Source organism: Odocoileus virginianus, chromosome 34, assembly GCF_023699985.2.
Source record: "Odocoileus virginianus isolate 20LAN1187 ecotype Illinois chromosome 34, Ovbor_1.2, whole genome shotgun sequence".
Taxonomy (NCBI): Eukaryota; Metazoa; Chordata; class Mammalia; order Artiodactyla; family Cervidae; genus Odocoileus; species Odocoileus virginianus.
In genome coordinates this window covers 33,772,007-33,786,451 of record NC_069707.1, presented here as the reverse complement: position 1 = coordinate 33,786,451, position 14,445 = coordinate 33,772,007, and the positions used below count along the sequence as shown (strand labels likewise).

The following is a 14,445-nucleotide window of genomic DNA, read 5'->3' as shown; positions in this document are numbered from 1 at the left end:
AGTCCAAGTTACGGACAATAAAGGGATGGCATTGCTGTCTGCTTACTGCTGAAAGGTCACTATCCCCTCAGTGCACTGCAAAAAAAAAAAAAGGTTGAAAACACGTTATGAGCTCTCAGACAAAATAGTTAAAAAGACAGAAAATAACACAGCCACAGCACAAGCAGCAAATCCCTTTTATCTTTGGAAGTGAATTAATTCAACAGAATACATATGGTGGTTGCTATGTAAGGAAAAATTCTGGTCAGCCTGGGGAATCTAAGGCAGAGTGTTACAGCCATTCCTTTGATTTTTATTCCCCTCCCCCATATCTGGGGATTTTAAAACAAATGAAAGAAGGCATTATTCCAGCTTAAGGCCTAAGTATAAGTCACAAAAGAACAAAGAAGGTTTTATTATCACATTAAACATCAAGGAGGAAATGTGCTTACTGATAATTAGTGTCCTACCCTATTAGGTTAGCATTTGCTGTTTGCAAGCTACTGGGCCAATATTTACAATTTTTATCTAATACGGAGGTAAAAATGTTCAGCTAGTGAGAAGGTCATTATGGAAAGGGAAGGGGAAAAAAACTTGAAAAAAAAAAAAAAACAAAAGTACACACAGAGAAAGATACTCTTTGGGAGTCAGTGGTCTATGGAATATTCTCCCCGTCTACCTATAAAGTGAGTTAACATTAACCACAGGTCACTCTGGTAGCAGAGAACTACTTCCTGACAAAACCTTTCTGAAAGCTCCCCCCAATAACAACAACAAATCTACACACACCAAAGAATGTGAAACATACTGCCACAGGCCAGGGTCTGGGGCTCCCTGCCTAAGAAGTTTGCTTTCAGCCAGAAGAGAGGGGAAAAAAAAACATACTGTAACACCAGATTGTACAATGAACAGCCCTCCTGCACTGTTCCCAAGCAGCAGTTTCAGTGGCTGGGCCTCGGGCCCATTCAAGAATTCCATCTCACAGGAAGTGTTTCAAATATAGTTATTTGATCTTTCAGCATTTGCAAATGCACCTGCTGAGCGAGGAGCCTGACAGCCATCGCCCCAGTTCCTTCCTATCCGTCTTCACCAGTCATTGTAGAAACGTTTTCGGACTCGAACTAGGTGAGATGTAAAGTCCAGAAAGCCCCCGTCCAACATTTCTGCTGCCGCACGAGGTGAGGCGCGACCTGCAGCTGTCGCTGGCTTTCTACCCACACCAACTTCCCTGTCACTTTCTTCCCGGAGGAGCAGGTAAGGGCGTTTTGTTTTGTTCTCTGGCTTTCGAGTGCCCAGGCTTACCTCGAGGCGGCTTCCTCCCCGCCCTTGCCATGGCTCCCCCCCAGGGCCTGGTCGTTGCCGCTGGGGTGGTAGGCAGTGAGCACAACCGCCTGGGAATTGGAGAGCCAGCTCATGGTGAGAGAAGGGACATAATTCCTGCGATCCTGACACAGAGCAGGGAATGAAGTTCGTGGCTCGCCGGGCCACTCGGCTCATTAGCATCCGCCGGCTCCGCCCACCGAGGCCGGCGATTCACACGGGAGGGGCGGGGCCTCGGGGCGCGGGGCCGCGCCTGTCCAATAGGGAGACGGTGACTCAGCCCGGGCCCCGCCCCGGGACCAGCCCAGTCAGAGACCGGATTAGAGGGGGGTGTAGGGGTTCCTTCTTGCCCCCTCCCCCAAGTCATTCTCATCTGATTAAACTGCCAGGTTGTAGCCGCCTCTCATCCTTGTAAGCACAAGTCATCTTGGTTAGGAAACAATGAATTGCCGCAGAGCCTTTTTTTTTCTTTCCCTTTCTTAATTCCTGTTTCCATCTGATAATTTCTGCTACTTCATGTAACACGAAGTGAAGTGAAGTGAAGTCGCTCAGTCGTGTCCGACTCTTTGCGACCCCATGGACTGTAGCCTACCAGGCTCCTCTGTCCATGGGATTTTTCAGGCAAGAGCACTGGAGTGCCGGTTGCCATTTCCTCCTCCAGGGGACCTTCCCGACCCAGGGATCGAACCCCGGTCTCCCGCATTATAGGCAGAGGCATTTACCTTCTGAGCCACCAGGGAAGAGCCCATTTAACACGAGTAAGGGCTTTTATTAACCCCTTCACGTCAGCGTTAAAATTAACCACAGCAAAACCCAGTGAACCTGCCCCGCAAAACAATGCCGTATGCGTGACGAGAGAGGCTACCTCTTGTGTCCGGTTAAAAATGCCCTCAATTAAAAAGACGGGCACCTGGAATGCCACCTTCTTTCACATAAAAGCCAATGCCAAGTTTACCTTTTGCTTTTAATAAAATACCCTTCAGTTCCAAAAAGAGATGCATCTACCAGAAGTGTTAAATGGCACTGTTGAGAATTTTTTTTAAAAAGTACTTACTATTTGTTGAGCATCTACTATATGCAAGGCTCTCTCTGTGACAGGTGTGGTACATGTACTATCTCATTCAATTCAGTTAAATTCTCTCTCTCCCTCCTGCCCCTGTTTCTCTCAGACACATATACATCTGATAACACTGGTATCATCTGCAGGAAAGTGAGGCTGAAGGGCTGATCAAGTACCTTGTCTCTCCACCAGTGGGCCGATGCTCCCCACGTGGCTCAGTGGTAAAGAATCTGCCTGCCAGTGCAGCAGACACGAGGACAATCACTAGGTCAGGAGGATCCCCCTGAGAAGGAAATGGCACCCACTCCAGTATTCTTGCCTGGGAAATCCCATGGACAGAGAGGTGCCTGGGGTCCATGGGGCCGCAAAGAGTTGGACACAACTTAGCGAGTGTAAAATAACAATTGTTCTATGCCAGAGCTAGATTTGAACAGAATTCAAGGCTGAAATTCATTCTTTTTTTACCACTATCCTGTTCTTTGCCCTGTAGATAAGGAAACAAATGCAAACGTTATGAAAAATGTTAAGATTTTTCTGTCCTTTCTCCTCTAGAAAAGAATTCTATTCTATATATCTAGTAGCCTGGATTGAAGTGGGTTTTGTTGTTCATTTTCATGTCTATTAGTATTTGTATTCAAACTTTCTATAAATAAGTTGTCAGCATCTTCATTCCATAAAAATACTGTTTATACTTGTTATTATTTAAAATGATCATGAGAAATAAGTACTTCATTCATACTTACACATCTTAAAGTACCAAAACATTTTTCATTATTTTTTTAAATTCTCTTTGGTAACTACTGTGAACTTCCATTTATAAGTCTTCCTTAAAAAGTTTATTATAGCTCCCTTCCTCCCCTCTCTCCATAACTACTTGGTCAATGTTTGCACAAATGCCTCCATCAGGCTCTACCTATTGTCTTGTTCCCGCCTCGAAATTACCTGGCACATTATCATCACACCCAAGCACAAGCCCTAATGATGTTTGCTCCACACTTAAAAACTTCCACTGGTTCCCCACTGTTAACAGAACCAGTTCCAAACGTTTGAGAAGAGTCCTATACGTTCTTGCTCCCTTACTCACACAGGTCTTGCCATGGCTTCTGCCAGACACCACTCTCTCTGGTCCCACTGTCATCCCTCTCTGTCCCTTCCATATCTAACTTAATCCTTCCACACAGTGGGCCTTCAGTGACTTCTGACCGGTAAAGAACTGAATGAATTTAGTATGTCCTTAGCAAGTACACTAGTTTTTGCTGTTGTTGTTAAAATTGGTAAATTAGACAAATGATCCTCATGCTTACAGCAGTATGAACCTATGATGTGATGTTTACTAGTTCAGGCAAGAAAAACACAGGAAGGCAAAAGGGAAATTGATTGTATGAGTTCCTTTTAATTCTCTATGTAGAAAAATGAGTAATGTTCCCACATTCACCCTTCTTTCTTAAATGTAGCTGCTCTGAGATGCAAGAAAAATCCAGGAATCCCTACCTTCTGCATTACTGGTAGGCCATATATTCTAGAGGCTTCCCAGATGGTGCTAGTGGTAAAAAAAAAAAAAAAAAAGGCAAACAAAAAAAAACAACCTCCTGCCATTGCAGGAGACATCAGAGATGTGAGTTCAATTCCTGGGTCTAGAAGATCCCCTGGAGGAGGACACGGCAACCCACTCCAGAACTCCTGCCTGGAGAATCCCATGGACAGAGGAGCCTGGTGGGCTGCAGTCCATGGGGTCTCAAAGAGTTGAACACGACTGAAGAGGCTTAGCACACATGTGTTGTTGATTGGTCTCTCCGTCCTGTCCGACTCTTTGTGACCCCAGCATGGACTGAGGCACACTAGGCTTGCCTGTCCTTCGCTATCTCCCAGAGCTCGCTCAAACTCATGTCCATTAAGTCAGTGATGCCATCCAACCATTTCATCTTCTGTTACCCACTTCTCCTCCCACCTTCAATCTTTCCCAGCATCAGGGTCTTTTCCAATGAGTTGCCTCTTGCCATCAGGTGGCCAGAGTATTGGAGCCTCAGCATCAGTCCTTCTAATGAATATTCACAGTTGATTTCCTTTAGGATTGACTGGTTTGATTCCTTGCTGTTCAAGGGTCTCTCAAGAGTCTTCTCCAGTGCCATAGTTTGAAAGTTTGCTTCTCTATTTTTCTCTCCATCACTCCATCCTGTCTTTCCCTTCCTTCCCTGGACTTTTTTTAAACATATTTTTCTATTTTTCCTTCTTCTTTCACTGTCTCCTGAATCTGCCAGTGTAACACACGCCCATCGAGTGCCCTGAACACTACCAACTCTCATGAGACCATTGATGATAAAGGGACCTTTTGTCTGGTTTTAACCAAAATGATGATTAAGTTATATCTTTACCTAATCATAGGCTCTCCATTTGTTTAATAACAAGTAAATCACAATGTGTAAATCAAATCATAACTACTAGCTCAAAATAATACTTGGGTTCATAGGGTATGTGTGTGCTCAGTCATCCAGTCCAGTCTGACTCTGTGACCCCATGGACTGTAGCCCGCCAGCCTCCTCTGTCCATGGGACTTTCCAGGCAAGAATGCTGGAGTGGGCTGCCATTTCCTCATCCAGGCAATCTTTCCAACTCAGGGATTGAACTCTCATCTCCTCATCTATGCTTGGACACAGATTCTTTGCCACTGAGCAAGCCGAAATAACAGTGGCCAAGTTTCTTAACTTTGTGAGGCATAAAATAAAACTTGGTACAAATTGATATACATAGTTTGGGTACATAAAATTTGAATCCTCTTAACTTTCAGGTACAAGGAATCTTCTTGACTCCTCCTCCTCTCCTCCTAATAAGCCCTGCTGTTACTGATCTGAGAATGTTTCCTGTAACAGGGAGACAGCTTGTGCCCTGGTATACTTAACTTCAAATATAGGCTCAAGTAGATGAACAGTTTTCAGAATTTTCTTATGACCATCACAGAAGCAAATCTCACTACCAAGATGCTCTCTTGAAAGGCTTTTTGTTTTACACCTAAAAGCCTACCAAGAATTATCTAGTCTGTCCCTCATACCCTTCCTCACAGAGACACATTTTATGGAAAATAAATAAATAAAAGTACTATTTTACTCTCTTCTTTAACCACTTTTAAATAAATGCTAAGAACCTAACATCCTTGAAGATGTTACTATTCCAAGCTGTTGATTGCACACCAAAGTCCTTCCTGTTAGGAAACATCTCACAAAGTAATTAACAACATCAAGATGGTTGCAACATTCATTTCATTCATTCCCTTCAAATGGGATGTACTAGATGACTTAGGGAGGAAAAAGGAAGCTGTAATTTATGTACCCTAATTGGTTGTGAAAAATAGGGTGGAGATAGTACTGCATCCTGAGATAATTTGACAGTCATGTTAAAAAATAATGAATAAATTTCTTAGCTTCAATGATAGTAGTATCAAGAAATTTATTAACAGGTTTTCATATTCTGATTTAGGAGCCTCGTTAGTAGTATGGAGTTATATTTGCAGGGTACCAAGACTGTAACAGATCAACATATTTATATAATTTTTCCTTAATTGGTTTCTGTCATTTTAAATGGAATTAACCAAGGAGAATGTTTATATTCAAACAAACACTGTAAGATAATTGGAAGCCTTCTTTATGGTCCAACTCTCATATCCATACATGATTATCAGAAAAACCATAGCTTTGACTATACGGACCTTAGTTAGCAAAGTGATGTCTCTGCTTTTTAATACACTGTCTAGGTTTGTCATGGCTCTTCTGCCAAGGAGCAAGCGTCTTTTAATTTCATGGCTGCAGCCACCATCAGCAGTGATTTTGAAGCCCCCCAAAATAGAGTTTACTACCAATAAATAACAATAAAATAACACAGAGTGATGTGAAAACTGACCTTTCAACAGGTAAAGCTAAACTCAATTTCCAATAATATAACAAGAACTTGGATAACTTAATCATCAACTGAAGTTAAAGTTTTACATAGGTGATAAAACCTAGATTCCTACAACAGAATTAACTAATAAAGAGGGAGTGTTCGAATACCCACCGCCTTATGTCTTATCAAGCTTTTGTATGAATAATTCTGTAAGCTTGCAAGTGAGCCAGTTCTTATTGAGAAGCTGTGACTGAAAATTATTCCATACACAGAATCGAAACCTACTCCCTTGGAAACTGCCTTCATTATTACTAATTCTGTCACTGGAGTAACAAGGAAAAAGCCTTTTCTCTCTCTCTCTGGACAGCTCTAAAAAGTTCTCATTATTCTCAAAGGTATTTTCTTAAGGATTCCTCCAGGGAAAAAATACTAGTCATGCCTGGGATGATTTCTAACTGCTTTTGCCAGAGGCTACTTTAGGTTTCCTGGCAAACACCTGGAAAAAAATCCTACAGCTAAAAGCTTACTACCAATAAATGATGATGTTGTTCAGTCACTCAGTCATATCTGACTCTCTGCGACCACATGGCTTCCCTGTCCACCATCTCCCAGAGCTTGCTCAAATTCATGTCCATTGAGTCGGTGATGCCATCCAGCCATCTCATCCTCTGTCGCCTTCTCCTCCTCCTGCCCTCAGTCTCTCCTAGCATCAGGGTCTTTTCCAATGAGTGAGCTCTTCACATCGGGTGGTCAGAGTATTGGAGTTTTCAGCATCAGTCCTTCCAATGAATATTCAGGGTTGATTTCCTTTAGGATTGACTGGCTTGATCTTTCAGTCCAAGGGACTCTCAAGAGTCTTCTCCAGCACCACAGTTGAAAAGCATCAATTCTTTGGCTCTCAGCCTTCTTTGTAGTCTAACTCTCACATCCGTACATGACTACTGGATAAACCATAGCTTTGACTATACAGATCTTTGTTTTTGTTAGCAAAGTGATGTCTGCTTTTTAATAAGCTGTCTAGGTTTGTCATAGCTTTTCTTCCAAGAAGCAAGCGTCTTTCAATTTCATAGCTCCAGTCACTATCCCCAGTGACTTTGGAGACCAAGAAGATAAAAAGCTTACTGCCAATAAATAATACCTCATGTTTGAGCACTTGCTTTTTGCTAGACATGGTACACATAGTCTCTCATTTAATTGGCACAAGTCTGAGAAATCAACATTAGAATTCTTCCCACTTTGAGAGGAAGAATGTGAGGTCACTCCATTAGTAAGTGGCAGAACCAGGGCATGTAAGACTGAGTTTATAGGACCATCGAACCTGAGCTCTGAAACATTATAAAGGCCACAGCTGTTCTGCAACTGACTGTTTTGTTTATGAAAAAGTCTACGTGGATAATCAATGAGGTAGAATAATCTACAGTACATCTGAAGTGTTAAAGCAAATGGAACACTGATGTAAAGGAAGTGCTTTGGAGAGGAACATTAAATTAGCCTTAAACACATTAGTTTTGTTTCCTGTTTTGTTTTTTTTTTCCTGGAATTTCTATTTTTATGTTAAATTACTAGAGGAGTGTGGCATAGTATATATCCTACTGTACAAGGTCATCATTATGATGTCCTTATATCTAAAATTGTTTCTGCTCCTAGAGCTGAAGGGAAAGTCCTCTGGCCATTATGATTATAAACATCCTTTTCTTTTAACTAAAAAACAGGTTATTAAACACCAGGTAAAGACAGATCATAAACTTAGGTTTATGAACCCTAAGTTCAATTCAGTCGCTCAGTCGTGTCCGGCTCTTTGAGACCCCATGGACTGCAGCACGCCAGGCTTCCCTGTCCATTGCTAACTCCCGGAGCTTACTCAAACTCATGTCCATTGAGTCGGTGATGCCATCCAACCATCTCATCCTCTGTCATCCCCTTCTCCTCCTGCCCCAATCCCTCCCAGCATCAGGGTCTTTTCCAATGAGTCAGTTCTTCGCATCAGGTGGCCAAAGTACTGCAGTTTCAGCTTTGGCATGAGTCCTTCCAATGACAATTTAGGACCGATTTTCTTTAGGATGGACTGGTTGGATCTCCTTGCAGTCCAAGGGACTCTAAAGCATATAGAATTTCTTAGATATGGGGCTTTGGAAGGGGCTTGGCAAGAGCAAGACTGGAGGGTTAACTTCATTTAGCTTCATGGTAAATCCACCTCCAGGGCTTCCCAGGTGGCTCAGTGGTAAAGAATTCTTCTGCCAGTGTAGGAGATGTGGGTGTGATCCCTGATTTGGGAGGAGTCCCTGAAGAAGGAAATGGCAACCCACTCTAGTATCCTTGCCTGGGAAGTTGCATGGACAGAGGAGCCTGGCAGGCTACAGTCCTTGGGGTGCAAAGAGTTGGACATAATTTAGCAACAAAGAAACAAACTCCACCTCCTGCCAAAACTAGTCTAAATTGGAAATTACCCGCTATAAGTAAAAGCACTGATCTTCAACTTTCCTTTGGTTTTCTCTTCATTGCTAAGTACATTGGGACCTGTGTTGCAAAACACTTGCATTTAAAAGCACCAAGTCAGGGAGACTAAAGTGTATTTTGGAGGTAGGTACATTCTGGAATGGTAGTATTTTGCTTATGCACAAAGATTCACTTTGAAATATCTAAAAGTATAGCAGTGCTTAGGTTTGCCCTAGTACAAAAGCCTCATTCTGAAGTAGATTGCAAAGAATGCTTATCTCCTTGTCGAGTAAAAGAAGTCGTGATGATTGGGAAAGATCTGGGAAGTTGAATATTGAAGGAAAGCACTATAGTTCTATTAAAGTTTAGTTTTTATTTTAAGTAAAATAAGTTTTCATTTTATTTATCAAAGTTTTAGAGAGGTCCTAGAGTAGTGATACTATTTTTATTGATCAAAATACTTGCTAAAACTGTGAAGATACTATCAAAGAAGAATTTCTATTTTATAAGCACTTTAGGAAATCTCTAAGGTTAGAAATGTCTCCAAAGAAAAGGGAACCTCCTGCAGTGTTGGTGGGAATGTAAATTGGTGCGACCACTATGGAGAACAGTATAGAGGTCCTTAAAAAACTAAAAATAGAGCTACCATATGACCCTGCAATCCCATTCCTGGGCATATATCTGGAGAAAATCATGATCCAAAAGGATACAGACAGGCCAATGTTCATTGAAGCACTGTTTACAGTAGCCAAGACATGGGAACAACCTCTAAATGTCCATCAACAGAGGAATGGATAAAGAAGATGTGGTACATTTATACAATGGAATATTACACAGTCATTCAAAAGAATGAAATAAGGCCATCTGCAGTAACACGGATGGATCTACAGATTGTCATACTGAGTGAAGTACATCAGACAGATAAGGAGAAATATTGTATGGCACCCCTTTAACGTGGAATCTAAAAAGAAATGACACAAATGAACTTACTTACAAAACAGAAAGAGACTCACAGACTTAGAAACTGAACTAAGTGGGGAAGGGATAGTTAGGGAATTTGGGATGGCCGTGTGCACACTGCTATATTTAAAATGGATAACCAGGAGAAGGAAATGGCAACCCACTCCAGTATTCTTGCCTGGAAAAATCCATGGACAGAGGAGTTTGGCGGGCTGAAGTCCATGGGATTACATGACTGAGCATGTGTGCACGAGGGTGGAAGGAGATGGGTTGGTAGCAATAAACTGGTAGAACTAAAAAAAAATAAAAAATAAAAGAAGATAAAATGGATAACCAGCAAGGACATACTGCATACCACATGGAACTCTGCTCCATGTTATGTGGCAGCCTGGATGGCAGGAGGGTTTGGGGATAGTGGATATGTATATGTATGGCTGAGTCCCTTCAATGTTCACCTGGAACTATAAAAACATTGTTAATTGGCTATACTGCAGTACAAAATAAAAAGTTCAAAAAAAAGAAAGAAAGAAAGAAATGTCTCCAAAATGGTATAAAATAATTTTACTGGGGGAAAATAAGTCTTATTAATCAGCTTATAGAAGGAGCACCTAGAATGTAGGGCAATACCTCTGGTTTTGCTTTCTGGTATGAAGAAATTAGACTCATGTATCATGGATCAGTGCTCCCTACACATGCGCACATTGGCAGCAAAATCTATCCTAAAACCACGCAAATTGTCAACATCATCAGACCATGGACTCTGACCACTAACTTTTCAAAAGGCGGGTGTCAGTAAATAATAGAAAAATATTAGCTTCCCTTTGATACACAGGGCTTCAGTAGTTTTCTAAAGAATGTCTAGCTATGTTTCGACTACTTCATGGGAAAGATTTTGTTTTGTTTTCTATTTTTAAAGAGAAAAGGGAAACCTTCAAGATAATCTCACAGAGGAATTTAATCAGGGAGTTGGCTCATTTAAAAGTAATTATTTCTGGCCAGTTGAATGAGTAAATCTTTCCAAGTCGTAGAACAAGCAGAGTTGCTTTGGTCCAGCAGCCATCATGTTCACAGAGGTCAGAAACTGAAATACTGGACAAATTTCTGGATGCCATAATTGAATGCTAACATAGAGAAAGACAACTACCTCTCCATTTGTCGGCAAGCAAACATCTCAGGAGAGCTCTTTCTCAAGTTTGCTTCTACTCAGGTGAATGAGGGAGTAATAGTTCTTGACTTCCTAACAGGACTTCAACTCAGGGTCTTCTAGGATTCTTGATGGGCCAGTCTTGCCATAAGTCTGTGTCTAGCAGAGCAAGTCATATGAATTTTAATTTTCTACACTTCTACTACAAGGCTTTGAGAACTAGTGTTTTCAGGAATTGTTATCAAAATAAAATCAAAGGAATTATATATAAAAAATATAAGTGCATTACTTGGTAGAGAAGCAGTCTTTATATTAAAATTTATTTGGGGAAGAATTTGCTTTGTTTCTTGTTTGACCAGTTGGGATTTTGTTTTTGCTTTCAGGAAATAACTTTTTTTTTTTTTTCAAATACGTGAGCCATAGTTCTTGGTTTAAAAATAGTTTATACCATATTCCCTCAATTTTAAGAAACAGATTTTAACATTTTTAAAGCTACCTTAAAATAAGTTTTTTATGGTGACAATACTTCTATTTAAAAAAAATCTACTAACTTGATTTGTTTTACATTTAATATAATCTATAATCATTGAAATATTGTCTTTGCAAAATATGGTATAATATACAGTCTTCATTGGATATTATGAATTTTCTTCATTGGTTATAATTTACTTATTTAACTAGAAATTTATTTCACTGTAAAGAATACATCTCCAATGAAATAAATTATTTTTAAAAATTTAAGCATAATTGTTTATAATAATTTTGTTTTGAACCAGCACCCATATGCTTTTAGAATTCTCAATAAGCTTCCAAAAAGGATGAAGAATCATTACTCTACACATTACTAAAAAGGATTTCCACCCAAATGTTAATTGAGAAACTTTTCCTCACATAATATCCTAGCCCTAAAATTGTCTGTGCTCCTGAAATATTGCTCTGAAAATATCTTAAAAAGCTATTTGCCTTCATTCTGTTTAATAATTTGGCTAGCTGGCTTGTTACAAAGGCTCAAAGAACATAGCTATAATCATGAGGATTTTGGCTTTCCAAAATTTTAAAGCAGACTCAAATTGAGTCTGTTTTGAGGTTGGCCAGAGGTTAGGTATATCTACTCCAAACTACTTCCGTCACAGAAGCAGCTACTAAGGAATAAAAGGTTAGACAAAAGCTGGCAGGCAGATGGTTACAGTCAGGACTTCTAACAGTTGAGGAAAACACCATATCCGGCCTCCAGAATATGTACTTCCTTGCAGTGTAGGCTGCTCAGGTTCAAGGATTGCCTCAACACACAGTTCCTGGATCAGTCAAAATGCCAATTATAAGAACCGACATCTGGTTCTTGTGAATCACTCCTAAACTCTGTCTTCAAAATTTCTATTCCCCCTCCATACTCTCCCCCAAATCCATAAGGTTCTCTACAATTCAAAGGGAGAAGAATTTGAATTACACTACATAAAGGAAAAAATACATTATTTTCCATTATCAACCTATCTTCATGCTAACTACGTCTCAGTTTTGCATTTTTCTTTAAAATTCTGTAAGATACATATTTTTTCTTTCCCAATAATGAAATTATGTGTTTAATATTAGATATGTCACATTCCTGCAGGTAAAGATTAATAAGTAACAATAAATATAATAAAATTTCTTCCAGTCATCATCCTTCCAAGCATGTCACAATACATTTTATATATAGATCCAATATCCACAAACACTGTAAACTAGATATATTGATAAAGAATAGTTTTTATCGCAAAGTGGCATGACAAAAGAAAAGCAGGAATGACAGAAGAAAAGCAGGAAGAGAGCGTGTCAAAGGTAGATTATTCTTTCGGTTTCCAAACACATTTTATATTACATTGCCTCTTCCTCTGAATTTTTAAATTTTTTTCCAGAAAGTGAATATAACCTTCAAAGTCTTGAATTTAAATCACACTCTCTGATGTTCTGCGAAATTTATACCACTGTAGTTATCAAGGATTCAAATCAAGGCAGCAGAGCCACATTTTTTACAACATTTTTTATTTTTTATAACAAAACTGAGACATGTATCAGAATTCTCCTTCCTGCCAGTCTGCCCCTCTCCAAAGTAATACTTGCAACGATCAACAAAATAAAGCTGTGATGAACAAGTAAATACATCACTTAGAGAAAACAAAGTGAAATGGGCAGAACCCTCTAGGGCTTTTCCTTCGAGAGACAGCCACACTGTCTATAATAAGCATTCACATATTAGAAGGTAAGCAAAAGAAACCAGACAGAGGCATCATCATACACGTTCGAAGACTTTTTCAAAGGTGTCAGTCCAGAGCAGATGTTCTACCACCTCCATGGGAACTAGAGGCACAAAATGAACCCCCAGAGACTTCTCACATGTCCCAAGAACAGTTACCAGACACCAGCAATGACCGGCGGGAGCAATTTGAAGAAGACTAGCAGGACTGCCTCTAAATAGTTCTCCACCAGCCCATGGTTTCACCACTGAAGTCACATGCAGGGTTATATTGCACAGCCACTGGCCCCCTTCAGACAGATAAGCTAAGGCAGTCAGACACAACTCACTTCCAGTTCACTCTTAGGTCGGGCAGACAAACGCATATGTATTTACAATATCAAGTATTGTACAGTAAATAAAAAAATAAACAAAGGCATACCCAAATGCTAAGAGAACAACTCATAGGAGGTAAATAATTCCAAGACCTATTAAGGTGGCAAGGAAGAAGGCACCTTTATGGTGCACGCGTACTTTTCCCTCAGGCTTTCTGCCTTAAACATTGATTATTTTACAATCAAAGAAAATGTTATTAACATACATCAAGTCCTAACACCCCATTAGGGCTCCAGTGAGGGCAAAGCATAGCTTTTTACAAGGAAAGAGAACAAAAGAGGCAAAGGTTCTGGATGACTGCTTATACAAAGTCAAGGAGTGTTCACAGCAAATCACTGTAAAGAAATGCAAACGGGGAAAGGGAGACTGGAGAGGAAGATGAAACAGAAAAGTATGTAAATGCCTACCAGATGTTTGGGGACTTCCAGTACCTTGCAAATGGTCCACATTCCATAGGCAAAGGGGAATAATCAAAGGTTACTGAAAGAATGACATAATCACCTGTCCTAGAGGGAAGGACATTATGGTAGCTGTAAATAGCATGGATGAGAGGAAAAAGATGGAAGGAGATCCAGTGGGTCTTCACAGTAGAGCTTCTCAGTTAGGAGAGTGCAGCAGCGTTACAACAGGGCAGACCTGCCTCTTCTTCACGTCCGTTCTCAAACCATGCCACCCACAGCAGTGGTGATGCACAGGCTGCGGCCGCAGACTCCTAGGAACCGGTAGATATGGGGAAACGGGAATAGACGAGAAAGGGGTTCTAACCTAGATGAATGGAGGTCAGATTTTAGACACAGATGGTTAAACACAAAGTTGTTTTAGAAGACAGCTGACATTTCCCCACAGCCGGAAAGCCTCAGGAAGCACACGGTTATGAAATATTTGGTAACAGCTAGTAGGTGAGGAAAAGCTTTGGGTCTCAACCCAGCTCTCCCACAAGAGAACTGGTTGCCCAAAGGGTTTATTCTTGCACCTGCCTCATTGGTGAGGAGGAGCATTTACCCATTTCTTAAAGATGCTTCATTTCTGCACTGAAGTCCACTTAGATCCGTTAAACTTCAAAAC

At 40.5% G+C, this 14,445-nt stretch overlaps 1 protein-coding gene across 2 annotated transcripts in view; it reads right to left on the bottom strand.

Moving 5' to 3' along the window:
* ARHGAP18 (Rho GTPase activating protein 18) overlaps window positions 1-14,445 on the bottom strand; it is a 194,089-nt gene that overhangs the window by 127,251 nt on the left and 52,393 nt on the right. The window contains exon 1 of one of the 2 annotated variants that reach the window (XM_070461618.1): window positions 1,282-1,486. The exons of the other annotated variant lie outside the window; for it this stretch is intronic. Within the exon in view, the coding sequence (XP_070317719.1) occupies window positions 1,282-1,394 (113 nt within the window). The 5' untranslated portion in view covers window positions 1,395-1,486. Of the gene's footprint in view, window positions 1-1,281; window positions 1,487-14,445 lie in introns of those variants that run through there. 2 annotated transcript variants of the gene reach the window in all.